Genomic DNA, 23,460 nt, shown 5'->3' on the forward strand with positions numbered 1-23,460 from the left:
GCTATATCTTTTGATAGCCGGGCACCATCAGCATTCTTCACCACATTTGCTTATTCACCCGCTTTGTCTTCAGCAGTTGTGTTGGGAAGGTGAGCATCACAGAATGCCAATTTAATTGAAGAAAGTATTCTTGCATTGAGGGAGTACTTGAGTGGAGGCCCATACCCACCTCACCACCAATTTGGATCACTTGTTGTTCCCTTGTTCCTGGGTTTGCTAACACACTTCCTTTCCCCCCCACCTCTCCCTCTCCCATGTCCCCCAGGAACTGTCGGTCCCGTTGTTTTTTCCTCCAGATTGTTCATCCAGCCTGTCTTATTTAGACAGACCTGAGGAGATTATAACATGCACAAAAACAAGACAGAGCAAAACCAAGCAACAATGTACAGTAAAACAACAACAAACCCATGACAAAAACAAAACACAAGAAAGAAAAGCTTGTAGTTAGTTCAAAGAAACATTTTTATCGAACAAGTCAGTATTGTGTGAGAACCCAGAGAAACCCAACTTCAAAATACTTAATTTTATATCCAGCTGATGCCTTATTATATAGATTTCTTTTTTGACTTACCTCCAAACAGGCCGCATGATGAAGTGTTTACGATGTCCAGTTGCCTATCACTTAGGAGATGCTTGCATTGCTGCTGGGAGCAAATTGGTGTCCCCCTGCTCTTTCATCTGTAGTAATCATTCCCAGCGGAGCAGTAATTCTTCTGCTGCTGTAAATGTAGGCTTTTGTTTCGTTTGTGCAAGAGGTGAGTATCAGTCCTTTCACTGTTTTTTCTATTCCTTGAGTACATTGGCATATTCCCCTTCCCTATTAAAATAGAGTATCAGCATTGGGAGTGAACTCAGGTCCTCCAGTTCAGTCTCCCATCCAGTGCAGAATTCCATTTTATAACATCTCACTTCCTTTTGTAGTGTCTTGAAATAGGCTTTATGTTTTAGAACAGCCTTAGGTTCACTGGAAAATTGAACAAAAAATCATCTTGCATCGTATGGTACATTTGTTAAACTTGATGAACTGATAATGATTGACACCTGTTTTTAATTAAAGCCCATAGTTGACATAAGGGTTCACTCTTTGCGTTCTATGGGTTTTGACAAATGCATAATATCCCATAGCAACCATTTCAGTATTGTACAAAATAGGATCACTATTATAAAAATGCCCGGTGCTCTGTCCCACCCCCCCAAAAAACCCATACAGTTCCTTTTTATAATTCCTTTTATAACATTACACACCCAAATTGTCAAACTATTCATTCTTCCATAAGTGAAATTAAGATCTTAAAAAAAATAGTTAACCTAACATTATAGATAAATTCTTCATTTTTCTATTAGGAACATCAAAGAGGATCTATTGTCTTCTCTATAAACAATTCTTCTATTAATTATAGACCATTCCCATATCAGGATGTTTAATCCAAAGCTTTCAACTGATTGAGATTTCACTTGAAAAGCAAGCTAGCACATTTATTTTTTAATTGTTGATGTATATTATCATAATGTTTTGGTCTGGCATTAATGGAGGCTTGGTGAGATACAACCAAGGCAGCATATATCATGGTGTTAATTAAGGGCCAGCTATACAGGCTTTCTTACTTGCCAGCTGTTGATATTAAAATATGCCAAGAGATTGATCTGGCCTTCATATTAACTAATAATAATACTTTGTCCCTGGGCAAAGGTTGGGAGAGGGATGTCAGTGAACTCAACTTCCTAATTAGTAGAAAATAGAACCAACTTTAACTGAATATGGTGTAGGGGTATGGGCATCCAAATTTATCACATCTGTAGAAATATCATAAAACATTTTTCTGGTGTTAAACATTTTAGAAACCAACTAATATTCTCAAATGCATGTTTGCTTAAAAAATACCATTTATACTCGAGTGTATACTGACCTGAATATCAGCCAAGGCACCTAATTTTACCACAAAAACTACATTAAAGATGCTGAAAAACTCAGCTTATGCACGAGTATATATAGTAATTTTATTTAAAAAAACTAATGCAGGTTTGCTTCTTTTAAGTGTTTTTATAATTTCCCTTATTGTGATACATTTGTAAGGACACTAAGGCATATCAGACCTATTCAGTTTAGATTTAGCTTATACTGAGGATTAGGCTTTAGATGGGTTGGGCTGCACGTGTCATATTTCTTTTTGTTTTCTTTTGGTCTTGCTCTAGGAGATAGTTCTTTTAATTTGGTGAGAGTATTTTTTAGAATTGATGTGGTATGGTAGGCTTTTGCTTATTTTACTTTTGTATCTGTCTTCCTCTTTTTTTTCTTTTTTTTTTTTTAAGAGAAGAGGTGGGCAGTAAAGTATTGAGTCAAAGGTGAGTCCTTGATGTAGCAGCCAGGCCCATGGTACACAGTTTTCACTGCGTAAGCATACTGGGCTGCCTGCCATTAGGAGAAGCATAGGCTTTCTTTACTAGAGCAATTACAGTTGTATCCTGCTTTGAAATGGGACTGGCACATGGAGGAGTAGGTTTGAAATATTTCATGTCACTTTGCTATTACTAAGGTGACAGGATGTTGATAGGGGAAAGAAATAAAAAGGCAACACTAGTTTTTTTTCCATCTCCCCCCCATTTCTAAGACAGTAGAAAGAAATAGTGAACAATCAAATTACTTGGAGAGACTTTTAAAGCAATTAACCACAGTGAATAAGAAAGTCTATTATGTTAATTCTTTGTAGTCTGTCCTTCCTAGTCGCGTTTACTGGCAGTTTATAAACATATCACCAAGCCAACATTTTAACTGCCAAGTTCATAACTATCACATTGGCTTACCTTTGGGCACAATGAGTCAGGTAGCATCAGCATGCAAACGAAGACTTCCCTTCAAATGCTGTAATGCGGGAACCTATAAAACACTTATGCTGAATGAAATATTCCCCATCTATGAGTTGTAGAAAATAGTCTATCTGGCTCTAACCATTTTGTTAAATTTAACCTATTTGAGAGTAATAAAAATGGGAGGGTATGTTTTAACAACAAAATCAATATCGGTTTTTATCAATATGGCAGTTATTCTGAAAGATTTATTTAAGAGTAAATTATAGTGATGATTATATTAATTTCCATATGTGTCACTGTAAAACTTTGTGTAGTAAAAAAAAAATTGTGCAGTAAACAAAACCTTCCTTTTTCTTACCAGCTTTCAAAATAGCATATAAACAATCAGGTGTTGGAATTTGAAAAGGCTTAATTATGCACAAACTTTTCAGAAGTAAACATATAATGTGTTCTTTTTTCAGTATTTATAGAGGCCACCTTTTTAAAGAGACCTAAGGAGCCCTGGTGGCACTGTCGGGTAAGCGTTGAACTGCTAACCGCAAGGTCGGTGGTTCAAACCCACCAGCAGCTCCGCGGGAGCAAGAATGAGGCTATCTGCTTCCTTAAAGATTTAAAGCCTCAGAAACCCTGCATAGGGTCTCTCTGAGTTGGAATCAGCTTGAATGACAATGGGTTTGGTTAAATGTAGTCAGGAGAACCTGATGGTGTAGTGGATTATATGAGTTGATCACTATGAATTGGAATCAGCATGATGGCAGAGAGTGTGTGGATTTCAGTGCAGTAAATTTGAGAAAGGGACACTGTAAGCTTGTGTTTTGATATTAGAGCATTTGGCTAGTTTGGAGTTTGCATCTTGCCTCCTAGAGTTTTTCCCACATCAGAGAACTTTGGGTTCATTATTGTTTATCACTTGCTTAAAATCATTAAGCTAGTTCTGAAGGACTAAATTTCTAGAAAAAAATTAAGAAAGGTTTAAGCAGTGGTTCTCAACCTTCCTAATGCCGCGACCCTTTAATACAGGAACTCCCAAACCATTAAATTATTTTCGTTGCTACTTCATCACTGTAATCTTGCTACTGTTATGAATCGGGCGACCCCTGTGAAAGGGTCGTTCGACTGCCCCCTACAGGGGTCGTGACCCACAGGTTGAGAACTGCTGGTTTAGAGAGAACCGTTGCTTTCTTCCACACCCTCCAGCTAACCTTTGGTACGATAGGAAACATTCAAGACATTTTTCATTGGTTTATATAACCTTCAGCATTTTCTTTTATCTAGAGGTTGGTGTAAAGGAAAAGGTAAATTACCTTGCTTTGATGGTACTTTAGAATAGATTAGATTAGGGGTTTCCCTTCATTAAATTAGTAATAATAATTTATTTTGCATGCATAAATCAAACTGTAGTAGGCACTTTATTTAAATGAATTTCCAGTTGCCTTAAAGTTATTTCCCCATTTTATACTGATGAGAAGACTGAAGGCTGATTGAATCACTGAAGGTCATATAAATTCTAAGTAAAAGACTACCGTTTATTTATGCCTGATCTTCTTTTAAAGGCCATGTTTTTTGCTTAACACTGCCTCCTATGAATGTGTACAATTTATTTTGACATTGCCTGACTTCTGTTTGAACATTGTGTTGTTAGCAATTTCAAGTTCCATTCTTTCATCTGGGTCAGAGATAGATCTTGAATCTATCTCTGTTAGGGTAGCACCAAATGAAACAACCCCCACAAAAGAAAGTAAATGGCAACCCCTTGAAAAACAAACCTCTTATCTCACCTCAAAATGATCTTTAAATGAGCCTGCTATACTCTGCCTAGTAAAATCCCAGGTCAGTGTAGAATGGAGATGGGCAAAATGTCTCACACACCCCTGGGTTAGGAGGGAGCTGAATGGATGGAGGGCAGAGAGTTGGAGAAGGAAGATAGGCATAGGTTGTAGCACAGCCTGTGTTGCTTTTCAAACTAGGTAGCTCTCCAAGGGACTGTTTTTTATTTATTTTTTTATTTTAATAAACCCTTAGGTTGGTAATCACTTTATAGCTGGGCAGCCAACATGTAAAATAATTTGCATGTCTTTAGTAAAGGTAGCAAATTATAGCTTCTTGAAAATCCTCATCATATTAATAAAGTTTCATTGTTTAGCAAAGAATGTTAGCTTTATTTTCTTCAGGAGTTTTCAGTATGACATCAAACGCCGTTTACATCCTCAATTGAATCTGGAGTTTCTTCTGAGGCATATAGGTTCCCACATAGGGTCACAGGAGTCTTGGTGGTGCACTGAGTAAAGCATTTGGCTGCTAAGCAGTAAGCCAGTGGTTCGAATCCACCGGTTCCTTCGAAGGAGAAAGATTTGGCATTCTACTTCTGTAAAGATTTACAGCCGTGGAAACCCTATGGAGCAGTTCGCTCTGTCCCACAGAGTTCTTATGAGTCAGAATTGACTGGATGGCAACAATTTGGGGGCTTTTTTGTATTTTGTTTTTGTTTTCGGAATGTAGGGATAAAGAATTGAATAGCCCAAATTCCCTTTAATAACTACAGAAAACCTTTTCTTTCAGATCTTTCTTTTTCTTCATATTCTCTTCCCTAGCCCCGCCCCTTTACCCCTAACTTTAAAGTACAGCTACATCCTTTTTTTGGTTGTTTTCTTTTTCCCCCTTCATGGAATCATGGGTAGTTTCATTGCAGCTCACCTCTTTCTGTTTGTTTCGTATAGGGCTGATAGTTCAGGACCATTCAGACCCCATGTTCAGTTCATATGCCTATAAGTCCCACTACCTACTGAATGAATCAAATCGTGCAGAGTTGATGAAATTACCTATGATTCCTTCTTCGTCAACTTCCAAAAAGAAATATGAGAAAGGTAATAATCAAATAGTTTTTCTCTTGCTTTTATTTTTGCATTTCCTTTTTTTCTTTCTTTGAAAAAAGGGGGGAAATGTATTATGCCTGTCAAGCACCATCTGTTGCTTTTGGTAATCCCTGCCTTGGTAGTTGTGACTGTCTCTTCACATGGCTGGCAAATTTATGAAAAAGGGCTTAAAATAATTCATGACTACAAAATTTTACCTTCTCTTCTCCTTAAAGTGAATTTTTGGGTTTTATCCCCATACGGGCCACCAAAAAAAAAAAAAAGAGTGAATTTTCACACATTTCATATCTCTCTGGGTTATTCAAATTAAGAGTGGGCTTTTGTTTAATATAGAACATTCTAAGGCTCTTTGTTTTTGCCTGATGGAGACTACCATTCATATAGAATACAATAGTACATAGATGGATGCTAAGATACTGATACTTAAAGGTTTGCCTTTACAATATATTTTATCATTTGTTCTGCTTAAGATGCTATGAAAATTAGTTGCCTATCTCATAGATAATATCTGTAGGTAGCTGGAGAGGGTACTCCAAATATGGATTGTAGGAAGGCAACCCAAATTAATTGAAGAATTGCTTATTCTTTAGCCACAGAGACTTAACTGTTAAATGCATGTTGATATTCTCCCAGTTCATTTAGTCCCTAGAAGAAAGCCTCATCTTGTGTGTAGCTTTATATAGCCTACTTGCATTAAAAGAAAAAGGTGATTCAGTGGCCATGTATTAACAAGGGGGAGTTATTATCCCAGTGATTGAAAGAAATGAGCTTGATATAGGTGAAGGCCTTTTCCTGTATACATTCTTATTAGGGTCCGGGGCCAGTTTCAGAATGTTTAAAGAAGTTCTTATTTTTATCTGGATATATCATATGTAGAGTGAGTGGGTACATAGGAAGACAAGCTTTTGTTTCATTCTTTGTGTTGCCTGCTTGTATCTCTGCTCTTGTCAGACATCAGGTGGCAACCCAAGACTAAAAGAAAGTGTAACTGCACAAATTGATTAGAACCTATAGAGAAGTAGATTGGGAGGAGAGTATTGTTTTTTGCTTTTCTATTGAAGTCAGATTATCTATCACCATGTTGGTGATACCTCCTACTTCCAAAACAAAGTTAGGACATCGGGCTAACTTTTTCCATAGTGCAATAAAATTAGACTACCCAATGCAATTATGAAATGCTTTCTTTTTCTGCTGGTGCCTTTATATAATTAAATTAATTTCATTGCTGCTTACTATGTTTTCAGTACTCAGTATTGACCTTATCATGAATTGAAATTATTTTGAGCCCTCTGTTTGCTTAGCTTGAATCATATCTTGCTTCTCTTGCATCCTAAAGCAGTTTTCTTGCAAAGCATCAAGGTGGCTCATTCATATTTTTGTTTTTTTCTACTTCTCATATATTTTTTGACATCTTTATTGTGGTTCTCACTGGTGATTCTGAGTCTGTATTTCCTCTGAAATAAGACTTAAAATTCAAATGCGCTTTACACAATTGATGTGTGTATGGATTATGATAAGAGTTGTATGAGCCCCTAATAAAATGATTTAAAAAGAAAGACTTAAAATTAATGACTATTAAATAATGTTAAAAGTGGCCAACCTTTTAACTGTCCAGCCCATGTGGGCATTATCATATAGCCTCTAATAGCTGATTGCAAAGATTGATGTCCCTATTGGTCATGCCTTTCCAATGGAAAGATGAATTATCTAATATTGCTTTAGACTTATGGAAGAATTCCCTACTTAGGCATAGGGCACTCAGGCAACTAATCTCTAATTTGGAGAATTGGACCAACCAACCCACACTGAGATTTGTAAACACAAAAGGAAAAAATCCCAGTGGTTGAAATAAAAGCTGTTAAGCAGAGGAAATATAGTAATTTAACTCATCACTGATTCTATATGGATTTTCTTTTTGTTTCTTTAATATGTTAATTAGTTAGAAGCTTGGACGTATATGGGAAGACAAAAATTTTGGGAAAATTGGTAGTGAACACCTAAACGTTTGGAGCATGTTATTTGATATAGTTGTATAGAGGGCTCTTAACCTTTTGCTTATGAGACTTTAAATTCTATACACTTTGGGATTGTAGACCTGATTTTCCAATGGAAAGATTTTTTTTTTGTTTTTTGCAGTAAATGTCTTTATTCTGTTTCATCTTCAGTGGTTAGCAACCTTCTTTGTCATGGCATATCTTGAAATACATATAAAAATAATATAAAAAATACTTAATCCCTTCTTCCCCAAAGAAATCTTTTATTTCTTTGCAATTTAAAAATATTTTGTTTGCCACACCTATTTTTGTCTTAATCCATAGATCATTTTGTATATTTTCTAGAATAGGATTTTGTTACAGAGCTGAGAAGGACCTACTTGCATATAATACTTCAGTCTACACTGATACTTACTTGGTGTTATGCTGTAAAGCAGTGGTTCTCAAAATGAGGTCAGGCAAGACGCACGAACTAAATGTTTGAACTGTGGTTAATGTATCTGAAAACCTAACAGGATCCATATATTTGCATAGAATAAGGCTGCATGGATTACTTAATAGTTGACTGTGACTTTAACAATTTAATGTGATAATCCTACTTTTGCTATGATGATCAGACATTCTAATTGGCAGTTTATGCATTTCTTCAGTTAGTTTAAAAAAATGCTTCTCTTAAAGTGAAGTTTTTGGTGGTTAAAATTTTGAAAACATGCAGATCCACTGGGAAAGGAAAGGGGATCTTTGATGATGAAAATGTTGCAAACCACTGCTGTATGGCCTGTTGATGTCCTTTATTTTCTCTGAAAAAGTAATGATAATGAATTCAGCATCCAACAAAATACTTCCCGCTTGCTTTTTGTGTGTGTGTGTGTGTGTGTGTGTGTGTGTGTGTGTGTGTGTGTGAAGGAAAACGAGCTGATAAACCTATTGCCTATTTTCACTCTTGCTAATTTTACTGCAAAGGGATTTAGTTAACGTTGCACTGGATTAAAATATAAAGATGACTGTTGCTTTTTTTTTTTTTCTAACTCTGAAGGAGAGAAGAAAGTAAGTTGCTACGCATTGCTTTGAAAGACCTGCTCTCAGATCTCCTCAGCCTAAAGATTGTATGTGCCTGTTTTGTTAAATGCTAAGGGTTTTAGCGGCCAGTTAACCTGGATACCCCAATATTCCACACTTTAGGGGGGTAAAGAGCAGAGCAATATTTTTGGTACCATGCATAAGCTTTGAATGTCTGTCTGCTGAAGATCTCAAAAGGGAAGGAGCATCTAAATCTGTTCAGTTGCTTTCTATTTTAATCCATCACTATGGGTGTGACTCAATCCCTTTGTCATTGTCTCCCAATTTGAATCAAATGTAATGCGCTCGAAAGGTAATTTTGTCCCTTTTCTTCTTTCCTCTCTTCTCAGTTATTAAGACTGTTTATTTGTTTCAAGGTGGAAGATTGCTCTGCTGTGAATCGTGCCCAGCTTCCTTCCACCCAGAGTGCCTGAACATAGACATGCCAGAAGGCTGCTGGAACTGTAATGACTGTAAAGCTGGCAAGAAGCTACATTACAAGCAGATTGTGTGGGTCAAATTGGGAAATTACAGGCAAGTTTTTTCAAGGGCAAAGAAATGTTCTATCATAATTCAGACACAGGTTCATAGTATCTATTTAAGTGGTAGTTGACAGAGCCGCACCAAACCACAACACACATGCCAAACCCAGTCTCGAGTCAGTCCCGATGCCTAGCACCCCCAAAGCATAGAGGAGAACTGTCCGCATGGGGGCTCCAAGGCTACAAATCTTGATGAGAGCAGACTGCCACATCCTGCTCTTTCAGAAGCCCTGGTGGGGTGAACTGTTGACCTTTTGGTTGGCAGCTGAATATATTTTAATCATTGTGCCACTAGGGCCCTAGCAACAGAGTTCCTTTTTTTTTTGACAAGAGGTAGGATGGAGGAGGACAAAAGCAGGTCTTAAGTGGGTTTGTGGGTGATTTGGAAGGCTTCGTTGCTGTTGGAATTTGGTTTAGTTGACTTGTGTTTAAGTTCTGAATGTTACTCTTCCATTAATGAAGTAGATACTGCTAGGTTTTAAAATAGAGAGTCTTAATTGGACAGTGTAGACATTTTTTCGTTTGTTTTAATTATATTTACATTGATTACATTATATCCTAGCTAAGACGTTATTTAGTTCTCTTTGCCCTTGAATTGGGTCCATTTTAATTGTAACTAGAAGCCTCCGTGGTCTGTGTAAGAAGAAACAGGATTTAATTAAGAGCCTTTAGTTCTGAAGGGAATGAATTATCTCAATCTGAGGAGCCTACTTTTAATAAGCCTTCTCTGAACAGGTGCATCCATGTATTTAAATAGCTCTCCACTTTGCCTTTTAAGGAATACAATGCTCATAATTTTACTAAGAAAATAGATACTATTAATGATAGCACAATAAAATTTTGCTATTTGATTAGAATCTTACGTAAAATATATTTCCATAGAATTGCAAACATGCTGTCACTTTTTTAGCAAGGGATGTGTTTTCGCTGCTGGCTAAGTAAGAAATGAGCACATGCATTAAATATGCTGCTAGCCTATCAATATAATTTTTTAAAAACTTGACTGGAAGAACATTGAGGTTAAAGACCTTAAAAAGTGACACAAACTCTTAACATCCCTTACACAAAAAAAAAGATTGACAATTTGAGTACACAGCAATTTAAACTGTTTGGCAGAAAATACCATAGAGTTTAAAAAGGCAAATGCCAAACTGGGGTGAAATCAGTGCTCTTCTGTGTTCAGTTAAAAAAAAGACAAGTAACTCACTAGAAAAATGTGAAAAAGCCACTTTGCAGGAGAATAGCAAATAGAAAATGTGGAAAGAACGCTCAGACACATTGAAAAGAAATGCACATTAAAACAGAGACGTTTGGTGCTCGCTTTGGCAGCACATATACTAAAACAGAGACGTTTGTTTTTTTAATGAGCAGATTGGCAGAGATTTGAGAGATTAGTAAATTTTCTCTTGCTGAACGATAGGAAGAGTCCTTCCTAGAGGACAGTCTGGCATCATGTATCAAACTTCCAACTCTGACTAGCCTGTGGCCCATGGATCTGAAGGAAAATGAGTGGACATACAGGCACAACTGTGTATAAGGATTTTATTGGCGTATTACTTACAATTGCAGAAATGTGAAATATATCAAATTTTCAGTCAGTAGAAATTTGGCAAATAAATTATGGTGTATCCATGAATCAGAATTGACATGTCAGCCGGCAACTAACAGCAGCATCTGTGCTGTAGACTACCGTGATGCCAATAAAAGGAGAAGGCAGTTCTGTACAGCAATATATGAAGACATTGTGATAGACACATAATTTAGTTTAAAAGGCCTACTGAGCAAGATCTAATATGTTTCCATGTGGATTTTTTTTCGTTTTCTCTTTATTTAGTGGTTTTCTTTATACAGTATTTACGTATCATACGCTTCCATAGTTAAATCGCTTTTTTTTATTGGTATAGACTTTTTTTTCCATTTTATTGGGGGCTCTTGCAACTCTTATAACAATCTATACATCAATTATATCAAGCATATTTGTACATATGTTGCCATCATTCTTTCCTCAACATTTACCCCAATGTGACCCCTTGATAAATTATAAATTATTATTTTCATATCTTACACTGACCGCTGGCTCCCTTCCCCCATGGTTTCTGTTTGTTCATCCCCCTGGCAGGGGGGAGGGGTGCCGTTATGTGTCCATCATTGTGATCAGTTATTCCATGTGTTTATACAACAGCAACAATGTAGATATAAATAAGAATGTTTTTCATACACAGAAAGAACTATGTCCATGCTTACTTACTAGTCTGAGGAATGAGATTATAAATGAAGACATTTTTTGCATTTTCTAGTATACATTTCTGCCATATTTTAATTTTTAAAAGAAGTACTTATTGCTTAATTTAAAACACATCCCTTTCTAGAGAAGGGAAGGTATTCAGAGTTGAACATTTAATAAATAAGACATCCCTGAGCAAGAAATCCCTAAGGAAAGTATTGGAAGCCTTTAGACCTTTACATGTATTTCAGAATATTTCTTTTAAGGGACAAAAGTTGAGTATGAAAATATACCTGGTTCAATTAATTTTAATACTTAAGTTTTAATCACATTGAATTTAAAGAAGACGAAACCAGTATTCCAGTTTAGGTCACATTGAGAATTTTTGTCTAGGTCAGAGTCTCCTTGTATGTTTTATAAAGACTTCCATCCATGAATTAATTCTTAATGTATTTCTTTCCAGTTGGCCCAATTGGGCCACATGAAGTTGTTTGTTTTCAATAGCTAGTTAATCTCTGATGTGAAGCTTCCTGGGAGAAAATATGAAAACCTGGAACAACCCCTAGGAGAAAATGCACTTCATCCTAACTGACCCCAGTGAGTGCAGTAATCATGGACACATTCTATACTTTAAAGTGGCCTTAGAAATATACACGGTAACACTTTCCTAGCCTTTTTTTTTTTTTTTTTTAGGGAAACCCAAGTACAAACTGAAAACATGAAATATTTTCTTTTAACAATTTGAGCTTGGACTCGTAGTTATGATTTTAATTGATTCCTCAGCACAGAGCTGGGTACCTTTCAGATGAAGCTTATTAAAATTCACTGTAATTCTGGGCGTGCAGCCACGGCATTGTTTATTTTCTAAATAATACAATGTTTGTTAAACACATGTTGGGCATATACAAATAAGAGTCTACAAAAATGTAAGTTCCGTGTATTTACTGTTCATATTAACAATATCATACTGCAAAAGGCTCTGTAGTATGCATTTTTCCCGCTAAGCAATCATCGAGCAACTTGCTCTGAGTTAGTGCATCCAGTGATGCCACCTGGGAAGGTTCTCTCTGGTCACAGTGAATTTTTTTCATGAAAACAGTTTAGCTCTAACTTTTTTTTTTTTTTATGGCTAATCACCAAGGTTGGCTTCCTTCTGCCTCCGCGTCCGACTTGCCTAATAGCTGGAAATAATCAAGTGCTATGTATAGGTGGCTTCAGTTAGTGACGGCTGGGATATTCATCATAGCATGAAACAATTATGTTTTTCACTCTGTGGTCCCATGTTTATTATGATTTAATATGTATTAAATTCAGAAATACACACTGCTGTAAAACGTGAAACATTTGTCCAAAAAGTATTGGCCCTGGTTGGTTAGAGATGCAGAAAATACTCATTTGAACAGGAGTGTCATTCTTTACTGTAACATCAGATAATTCCCAAAATTATTCTCTTGAGTACTGAAAATTAACTTTTACCTTGAAGGAGATAATCTTTATACCTAAATATGAGGTAGAAATATACTGGGCAGAGCAGAGCCTTCGTAGTATGCATTTTTCCTGCTCGGCAATCATCGAGCAACTCGCTCTGAGTTAGTGGATCCAGTGGTGCCACCTGGGAAGGTTCTCTCTGGTCACAGTGAATTTTTTTCATGAAAACAGTTTAGCTCTAACTTATTATTATTTTTTTTTATGGCTAATTTAAGAGAACAGTGTGCAGCTATGAAATTTAGTTTCCTGCTCAGGAAAAATGCCGCAGAAACTGTTGTGATGTTGAACACAGCTTACTAGGACAGCTCTATGGGAAAACCTCAATTGTACGAGTGGTTTCCTCACTTCAAAAAAGGTGAAATGTTGATCGATGACAAACCTCATTCTGGAAGTCTGTCAACTTCTCCAAAGGACGAAAATGTCAACTTAGTGCATTTGTAATTTGTTCCACCCAGTCAGACTGTTAATCAAGCTTTCTATTTAGAGATTCTGAAAAGACTGCATAACAGTGCAACAAACGGTCTGATTTGTGGCAGACCAGGGGACTGGTTTTGCCACCACAACAATCAACCTGCTCACGCAGCCATCTCAGTGCTCCAGTTTTTGGTATAAAACATCATGCCTCTCTTGCTCTATCCTCCTGACTCACCTGACCTTGCTGCATACGACTTCTTTCTGTTTCTGTGAATGAAAAGGGACATGAAAGGACAGTGACTTGACGAAGTAGAAGAGGTGAAGAAAAAACTAGGAAGGTGCTGTCAGCCATCCAAACAGATGAGTTTGAAAAATGTTTCCAAGAATGGAATTGCAGATTTGACAAATGTATTAAGTGTAATAGTGAGTACTTTGAGGGCGATAAGTTTGTTTTGTTAAAAAAAAAAAAATTTAACGGCTTTGAAAAAAATACTTTTTTTTTCCCTTTGGGTCCTCCTTGTATTTCGAGCCTGGAGAGAAACATAACTTTTCTAAAATTACAGTTGGGGGGGAAAAAATTACAGTTGGGTTTGGAATAGTATTGGTGATGTTTAACTTGGAAGTTGGGTAGTAGGTTCAGTGTTATTTTTCATTTTGCTTTATAACTTATAACCTTATATTTATAACTAGACACCCAGGGACTTCTAAAAGTGAAAATGATAACTAAAAGTTAATGGGATTTTTCCATGAGCTTTTAAAAGCCCCTTTTAAAGTACAAAATATAAAATACTTTTTTTAACTGGAATGGATGTTAAGGCCTAGTTTGGTTGATTTGTGCTCGCTGTTTTATTAAGTTTTGAAGTAGTGTATGGTTTAGGCAGGATTAGAACTGAAATGAAATTTGTGACGTATAAGCCTCTCTTTTCCTTCTTCCAACCTTGTAAAGAATTGTATGGGTTTTTTTGTCCTTTTTGTCTAAAATTGCTTTTATTTTCAGATGGTGGCCAGCAGAGATCTGCAACCCCAAGTCTGTGCCACAGAACATCCAGGGCCTTAAACATGACCTAGGGGACTTCCCTGTGTTCTTCTTTGGTTCTCATGATTACTACTGGGTCCACCAGGGGAGAGTCTTCCCTTATGTGGAAGGAGATAAAAGTTTTGCCGAGGGACAGACTAGTATTAACAAGACATTCAAAAAAGGTAAATTGGATGATGTTTCTAGTGACTCAAAAATAAGACCCCAGTGTGTTTTTTTTGTGTTTTTTTAAATCATTTACACGAGTCTGAATCAGTTCTATAGCAGTGAGGTCAGGTTGTTTTTGCTTTCGTTTAGTTTGTTTTTTCTTTACTTGCATATGACGTATTTCTGGTGTTAGAGTATTTCACAAAACACTGTGATTCAGCATCTGTACGCTTCCAATCACATTGGACCTAGGTTTAAAAATATATTTCAGTACAGTAAGAAATGCTGTGTGTGAGAGCGTTTTCTTCAGTTGTGTTTTGACAATTATTCTGGGCAAAGTCTTCATCAGGTGAAGCTCCTTTGCCACAAAAGTATAGTGGAGCTCCCCACAAGGCTTTTGCAGTGAGTTGTGTTGGCTTTATGGTAAGAGTAAAGTGATTTTAAATCTAGTACACCGTTTAAAGAAGAAAAGAGAAAAACAAAAACACAGAGTCACTTGTCAGTTTCTTCTGACCATTGAAATAGAGCTTTTCCTCTTAGGCAGCAGCTCACAGGGAGTAGTGTTCAGTCATGAAAGCGTTCTAGCTGTCAGTTACCTGAGCTGCTAATAAGTGGTGGTGACCAGAATATAGGTAGTTTTAAAAAGAAAGTCTCAGGCCAGATGGAGTGGGGTATACTATAATGCTACTCTCTTAACGGTTTTTGTTGTTTGTCTTGCTTTTGTATTTGTGTGCTTTGCGTGGTCTTCTCGGTAGCACTGGAAGAAGCGGCAAAACGTTTCCAGGAATTGAAAGCACAAAGAGAAAGTAAAGAAGCACTTGAAATGGAAAAAAATTCAAGAAAACCCCCTCCTTACAAACACATCAAAGTAAGTCTTTTCCTATGAAAACATTGGTATTTGACATGTATGATGAAATGCCTCCCTTCCTTATTTAGAAGGCCCTTTGTGACTTTTGAGCACTCTTGCGTTTAGTGCCCAGTATAGCAAACAGAGAGCTTTCGTTGGATGGCTCACTGCTGTGCTCACAGGCCCTCTCAGACCTAATAGAAAGATGAGGCTTTCAACCCCGTAAAGAATTCGTCTTAGAAACCCACAGGGGCAAGTTCTACTCTGTCCCATAGGGTCGCTGTGAGTCAGAATCAAATCAATGGCTGAGTTTGGAGCCTGCTTTTTCCCTCATGTCTGATGTGCATTCCTGTTCCCCTACCAGGTCATCCTGGTAGATGATTATAAGTATTTAAGCCCCCCACTTCCAGAGAACCCACAGGAAGCACATTGTGTGTTGTTTTAATTATGAAATTTCCATCAAGGTGGAAGGAGAGTACATGGGATAGACAAATGAGAATTCACATTAGAGTTTGATGGTTTTGTCAACTAAGGAGAAGGAGTTATCATTCCTATATTATTCGTGAGAAAATGACAAGAGTGAGCCTTTATCCCAGACAGTGTTTTTGCACGGGTGTTTTTGCTGTTCTGTTCAAATTGCTATTAGATTATGTCCTTATCTGCTACTGCCCTCTCATTTGTGATTTTGTTTTCTAGGCTAACAAAGTTATAGGAAAGGTACAGATCCAGGTTGCTGACCTGTCAGAGATTCCCCGCTGTACCTGCAAGCCAGCTGACGAAAACCCTTGTGGCTTGGAATCTGAGTGCCTGAACCGAATGCTACAGTATGAGTGCCACCCCCAAGTGTGCCCTGCTGGAGAGCGCTGCCAGAACCAGTGCTTCACAAAGAGGCTCTACCCTGACTCGGAAATCATCAAAACAGAGCGAAGAGGCTGGGGCCTCAGGACCAAAAGGAGCATTAAGAAGGTAGCATTTGCAGGGAGGTGGGAGGGCCGGCACAGGAAAATGGAATAGACCAGGATCTATGCCTCTTAAACCTCACTGCCATCCAGGCAATGCTGACTTATAGCAACTCCCTGTGGGTTTCCAAAGCTGTAACTGTTTAGGGGGAAATAGCTCAGTTTTTCTCCCTTGGAGCTGCTGCTGGGTTTAAACTGCTGACCATGAGAATCACAGCCTAACATGTAACCACTGCACTACCCAAACTTCTAGGGATGCTTCAGTAGGGTCTAAATTCAAATATATGGGGAATTTTTTTTTTTTTTGAACTTCCCCTGTTGAGAATTTAACACTCCTTGAATAAAGTAGAAGAGGTGGGAAAATGACAAAATAAAAAGTACGTGAACTTTCAATGTCCTATGATAGTTCATAAAACGGAGAAAGGGCATTGGTCTGGCTCTATTTTCAAACTTTTTACAAGTTACAGGAAACAGATGAAAATGTTTTAGTAAAGGCAAAATAGTAAAGTTAGCCATGAAGCCAAGGCAGTGGACATGCCATTCAAAGGTTGTACATTTCAACTTAGGTTACATTTGGGGAGCGATCAGGTGTGGAACACTTACAGGTTGTATTCATTTTTACTTTGAGCAGTTTGTTTATCTCAAAAGATACATGTTCATTATAGAGAAAAATTTAAATGCAAGGAATTCAAAGAGAAATAAAAATAGCCATTACATCCTATTGAGACAGTGTCTGTCAAGCATTTGAGGTTATGAGATGCTCCTGTGGCTCTTGTGAGAAACAGTGACTAAATCAAACTAGCTGGGATGGGCCTAGCATCTGTATTTAAAACAAGGATCAGCCCAGTCCCACTCCTACCTGCCTGGTGCCATCTCCTACCCAGAACTGAAAGCTGTATTCACGGAGAGAATATGAACCTAGTGAGAATTTGAATGACTTGACATTTCCTTGTCTTTTATAAAATTACCTTTGTAATTAAGAAATAGCATCGAATGTAGTGAAGAACAGTTCAAATAATACAAAAAGATAGTAAAGGATGAAATTTCTCCTTTTCTTCAATTCCTGGTTTCCTCACTAAAGATAATCATTGTTAATAGTTTGGTATATAGCCTTTAAGAACATATTCTGTGCAGCTTTAAATAAAAATATGTATTCATATTTTACCCCTCCCATTTAATATATCATTAATCTGTTTCTATGACAATACACACAGATTTCACCTAATTCTTCTTGACAGTCTCCATATATTCCATACTAAGCTATATTGTAGTTTACTTTGGTGCTCCTCTGAAAATGGAGGTGTACACACACATTCAAACAGTTTTTTCATTTCTATATTGAAAATTCTTGGTTATATTTCTGTGTGCATCTGTATCTGTTTGTTAACCTAACCAACTCATTGCCATCAAATCAATTACAACTAATAACGATGTTCATTCGGTACATAGTTATTAGTAAGTTTCTTCTGAATGCCAGGTACTATTCTAGGCACTTGGGAAAAACAATAAGACTTAGGATCATGTAAACAGATACATAATGTTAAATAGTAAAAAATGCCACAGAGGAAAATGAAACTGTAAAAAGCTGGTGACAGGGTTTATTATTTTAAATGGGTTGGTCTAGAAGGAAGTGATAATTAATTCGAATGTGTGAGAGTATCTATAAATACATAGAGCAGAATGTTACAGATTAAAAGAAAAGCAAGAGAGGGTTCTTAGTGTGCAGTAGGAACAGTAAGAAATCCAGTTCACCTAGAGAGAGTGGTAGGTAGGAGATGAGATGATGGGGGCGACCATGGCATGGGAAGACAGTCATGTGAGTGGTTGACCTGATGTGCTGTATTTTCTAATGCTGTATAACAGTGGATCACAAGTGTGGCAGCTTTAAAAGGACACATGTTTTATTTTCTCACAGTCAGAGGTCCAGGCAAGACTTCACTGTGTGCTTGGCTCAGTGTCTCACAGGTTTCAATCACGCTGTTGAACAGGACTGGGTTCTTGCATAATTGTTAGCAGAATTTTTTTTTTTTCCTTTTGGCTGTTTACCAGAAACAGCTCTCAGCTTCTAGAAAACACCCATAGTTACTTGCTGCATGGAGTTTCCCAACATGACCACCAGCACAATAGATACTGATGTCTTATAGCCAAATCATATCATATACACCTTTTACCTTTGCCATATCTGTTGGCCCCACTTACACACCAGAGGAGCAGTCACACAATGGCAAGGATGTTGAGGCCTCTTGGCCACACTTGGATCGCACCTGTATGACTTTGGCTGTGATATGGAGAATATATGATACACGGGGGAAAAAAAGGGATAAAGATACCATGAGCGTAGTCCCGAGAGATGGTGGTGGTTTGGATGAGAGCTGTAGAGAGCAGGAGAGAAATAGTTGGATTTGTGATATTTTGAAGTGAGAGCTGGTGAATTGGATATGTGGAATGGGTTGCCTGGTCTAAGACTCTCTACATTTTAAATGTTATATTTTATATATATATATATATAGATATATATAGTTTTTTAATGTTTAACTTAAGGTGTCATAATTGTCACACAAATTCTTGCCTGTGATCCTTTGGGGGAATAGATAGCTGTATGGGACCATCTTAAAACCCACCCATGTTAATTTTACATTAAAAAAAAAGCCAAAAGCCAGCTCCGCTGCCATCAAGTTGATTCCAACTTACAGTGACACTGGAAGACAGGGTAGAAACTACTGCGCAGAGATGGAGACTGTAAATCTTTATTAAAGCCGATCACTGAGTCTTGGTGGGTTTGAACTGCTGGCTTTTTAGTTAGCAGCTTATTATGTTAACATGGTTTAATAATAGTTGTGTTTATTGTGAAATGTAGTCTAAAATAATTTATTAAGTTACTATAATCAAAAGAAAAAGAAAATACAACCTGGATTATCCTGCCCTGCCCCAGAATCATTCCTCCAGTGAAATGTTATTTAAATCCCAATATGGGAGGAAGATGAAATAAAGCTAATTTGTGATATTCTGCTCCGTGTTGTTGCTGTGTGCTGTGGCATCAATTCCTACTCTAGGCAAAGTGGAACTATCCCGCAGGGTTTCCCAGGCTGCACAGTCTTTATGGGAGCACTATTTTCTCCCACAGAGCAGCTGGTAGGTCAGTTTTTGGCTTTTGGTTAACACTGAGCACGTAACCATTGTGCCACCGAGGCTCCTTCTTTGCTCTGAGAACCAAAAAGCCAAACCCACTGCCACAAGCCCATTCCAATTCCCAGCAACCCCACGCAGGATTTCCCAAACTGTGCAGCCTGACTGCAGCCGACAGCCCAGCCGCAACTTTTACCCACAGAGCAGCTGGTAGGGTTGATCCACAGACATTGCAGTCAGTTGCCTGCTTATTGAACCACAGCAACCCCAAAGCTCCTGTCCCTGCTCTGTAGGTTTCCATTCAAGAACATGTGCCTTCATTCACTTAGTTAAGTAATAGTAACACGATGTGGCAGTGCACACTTGAGCAATGACACCATATAAGAATAGAAAGTCTTGATCATCAGGCGATGTCTGGAAAGCCATTTAAGACTGACAGTGCATAATACAGGAATGTGAAGAGCTGTCTGTCTGGTGTCCTTTTGAGAAAGGACCAAAAGATAAATTCTTTTCTTAGCCATATTCTTTGTCGTGATAGGACCTTGTGTAATAAATACAAATGGGAAGAGAGAGAGAGAAGAGGAGGTTATCTTTAAGAGCATTGGCAATGAATGTCCTTAATGATTTACTGAATGAGAACTATAATAGTGTTTCTGATATTTAGAGTTACTGATATTTATTACCAATAGAAGGGCTAGTGAAAATTTATGTGGAAGGAGACTGGAAGTTTTGAAAAATGTATTTGTATCTTATGACAACTTCCTCAAAAAAATAAAAAGCAGATTTATCATCTTAAAAACAACATTTCCTCTTAGGTGTAATCACTCAAGAACTCACTGTCCTCCGGGCATTTCTGACTCATAGTGACCCTGTAAGACAAAGTAGGCCATCCCCATGTGTTTCCGAGGCTGTGAATCTCTCTGGGACTAGATAGCCCCATCTTTCTCTCCTGAGAGCCTGTCGGTGGGTTCAAACTGCTGACCTGTGATTAACAGCTCAGTGCGTAACCACTACATCAGTACTAGTATACAAAAGTATATTCTTATGTCTGATAAGTCCTATAGATAATGTTGTCCTAAACGGAATCAACTGTTTTGAAGTGAAAAGGTTAATGTTTATGATTGTATAATCACTGTACAACGCAGTAATCACACTCATGACCGTTTATCTCAGATAAAGGAAAATTTATGTCCACAGAAAAATGTCTGCATGAGTGCTTTCCTAGCAGCTTTATTTGTCCACTGAAATCTGGAAACTGCCAGCCTCCCCCCTCCCCCTCCAAGTCCTTCAGTAGGTCAATGGTTAAACTTGTACATCTATACTGTAGGATACTATCCAATAACGAACTACTGATACACACAACTTGGATAGATCTCAAAGAATTCTGCAGAGATTTTTGTTGTTTTTTTTAAGTGCCAATTTCAAGGATTAAGTACTATGATTCCATTTATAAATTCTATAACGACTGATTCTGTTACGATGGGAGAGCAGAGTGAGTAGTGGATGCCAGGACGTGGGGATGGGAGAGGGTTGGTGAAGATGGGTGTGAAGGTCAAGGAGCAGCTCAGAGCATCTCCGTGTCTATTGGTGGTAGGTTTCACAAAGCTATACATAATGCAATTGCTTAGAAATACACGCACATACATTCTGACACACATCCGTACGTGTAAAGTTGGTGAGATCTGAATAAGGAGTATACTAATAGCTGTTTCTAGGTTCTTTTTTTAAAAAATTATTTTATTGGGAGCTCGTACAATTCTTATCACAGTCCATACATACATACATACATACATACATTTTGTCAAGCACATATGTACATTTGTTGCCCTCATCGTTCTCAAAACATTTGCCTTCTACTTTAGCCCTTAATATCAGTTGCTCATTTTCCCCCTCCCTCCCTACTCCCCCCTCCCTTATGAACCCTTCATAATTCATAAATTATTATAGTTTTGTCATAAGTTACACTGTCCGACGTCTCCCTCCTCCCTCTTCTCTGCTGTCCATCCCCCAGGGAGGAGGCTATACTTAGATTCTTGTAATTGGTTCCCCCTTCTACCCCACATTTCCTTCACCCTCCAGGCATCGCCCCTGTCACCACTGGTCCTGAAGGAGTCATCTGTCCTGGATTCCCTGTGTTTCAAGTTGCTATTTATACAATGTACATCCTCTGGTCTAGCCAGATTTGCAAGGCAGAATTGGGATCATGATAGTGGAGGGGAGAAAGCATTCAAGAACTAGAGGAAATGTATATGTTTCATCGTTGCTACTCTGCACCCTGATTGGCTCGTCTCCTCCCCACAACCCCTCAGTAGTTGCCTACTGATGGACTCTGAGTCTCTACTCTGCACTCACCCACCTTTGTAATGACATGATTTTTTGTTCCTTGATGCCTGACACCCAGTCCCTTCGACGGCTCGTGGTCACTCATGCTGGTGTGCTTCTTCCATGTGGGCTTTGATACCGCTTGTTTATCTTCAAGCCTTTAAGACCCTAGACACTATATCTTTTGATAGCCAGGCACCATTAGCTCTCTTCACCACATTTGCTTATGCACACGTTTGTTTTCAGTGATTGTGTCAGTAAAGCGGGCACCCACTGATATGATTTTCAGTTCTTTGATGTCTGATAACTGATCCTTCTACACCTCATGGTCAGACAGGCCGGTATGCTTCTTCCATATGGGCTTTGATGCTTCTCAGCTAGATGGCCGCTTGTTTGTCTTCAAGCCTTTAAGACCCCGAACGCTATATCTTTTGATAGTTGGGCACCGTCGGCTTTCTTCACCACCTTTGCTTATGTTCCCATTTTTCTCCAGCAATCGATTCCCAGGTTCTTATATTGTACTGTAGCCATGTGAGAGGTTGCCATTGTGGGGAACTATGTGAAGACTAACATGGAACTTCTTCTCTGTACTGTTTGCAATTTTCTATAATATCAATAGATATTTGAAAATAAAATACAATTTGTTGCGGATTCAGATTATTTTTTAGGTCTGCTAACTATGTTATAGTACAGCTGGATTTAACAGCCCTGGTGACATAATTTTTTGGGTGTACTGTTAACCTCAAGGTCAGTAGTTTGAAACCACCAGCCACTCCAAGGGAGACAGATGAGATTTTCTACTTCTGTAAACAGCCAGTCTTAGAAACAAACGGGCAGTTGTACCCTGCCCTATGGAGTCACTATTGACTTAAGTCAGCATTGACTCGATGGCAGTGGGTTTGCATGTTTGTTTCTAGTTCACGCTGGATGTAGTCTTGCCCAGAACCTAGTGATACTTCACTATAGCACCACTTGGAAATCCTGTAAGTAGCACTGTCAGCAAGAACAGACAAGCATATTGTCATCTTTTGTTGACCTTGCACAAGAAAAACAGTGCCACTTGCATGCTTGTGAATAACAAAAGCATGGTAAGGTTGGAAATTACCACATGATTCTTTTTTGTTAACTGGACTATTCCTGTGTTAAGGAATGCTTTGCCATCGGATGCATTGATTTTACATTTATATGTCGTATGTCTCTGCAGGGTGAATTTGTGAATGAATATGTTGGCGAATTAATTGATGAAGAAGAGTGCAGATTGCGAATTAAGCGAGCCCACGAGAACAGTGTCACTAATTTTTATATGTTAACTGTTACCAAGGTGAGATCACTTTTAACACGCTCGTTCTTTTTTGTAAGACAAAGGAATGTACATAGCTATTATAAAAAATTGTTTTATGGTATTAGATTGGGGTCGATTTCTTCTAGTTTTTTTTTTTTTTTTATCACCAAGCAAATTGTCATTGTTTGCGGTACCCAAGTTTTGTTGTAGCAAAATTCTAAATTGTTCTGTATGCTTAAGCTGTTTTTGAATGAATTAGGAAAATAATAAATGCTGTCACAAGAAAAATGACAATGAAATAATTTAGCAGTCCTCAGGTTACAAATGAGAGTCATGATT

At 37.9% G+C, this 23,460-nt stretch overlaps 1 protein-coding gene across 3 annotated transcripts in view; it reads left to right on the plus strand.

The window, feature by feature from the left end:
* NSD3 (nuclear receptor binding SET domain protein 3) overlaps nucleotides 1-23,460 on the plus strand; it is a 133,283-nt gene that overhangs the window by 101,624 nt on the left and 8,199 nt on the right. For 2 of the 3 annotated variants that reach the window (XM_045286900.1, XM_045286899.1), the window contains exons 14-20: nucleotides 582-755; nucleotides 5,526-5,672; nucleotides 9,112-9,268; nucleotides 14,400-14,602; nucleotides 15,341-15,453; nucleotides 16,129-16,398; nucleotides 23,044-23,160. In XM_045286900.1, the coding sequence (XP_045142835.1) occupies nucleotides 582-755; nucleotides 5,526-5,672; nucleotides 9,112-9,268; nucleotides 14,400-14,602; nucleotides 15,341-15,453; nucleotides 16,129-16,398; nucleotides 23,044-23,160 (1,181 nt within the window). The remainder of the gene's footprint in view (nucleotides 1-581; nucleotides 756-5,525; nucleotides 5,673-9,111; nucleotides 9,269-14,399; nucleotides 14,603-15,340; nucleotides 15,454-16,128; nucleotides 16,399-23,043; nucleotides 23,161-23,460) is intronic. The other variant, XM_045286901.1, reaches the window with a different exon arrangement.

This window comes from Echinops telfairi, unplaced genomic scaffold (genome assembly GCF_000313985.2).
Source record: "Echinops telfairi isolate 266 unplaced genomic scaffold, ASM31398v2 ScPeMD7_9;HRSCAF=40, whole genome shotgun sequence".
Taxonomy (NCBI): domain Eukaryota; kingdom Metazoa; phylum Chordata; class Mammalia; order Afrosoricida; family Tenrecidae; genus Echinops; species Echinops telfairi.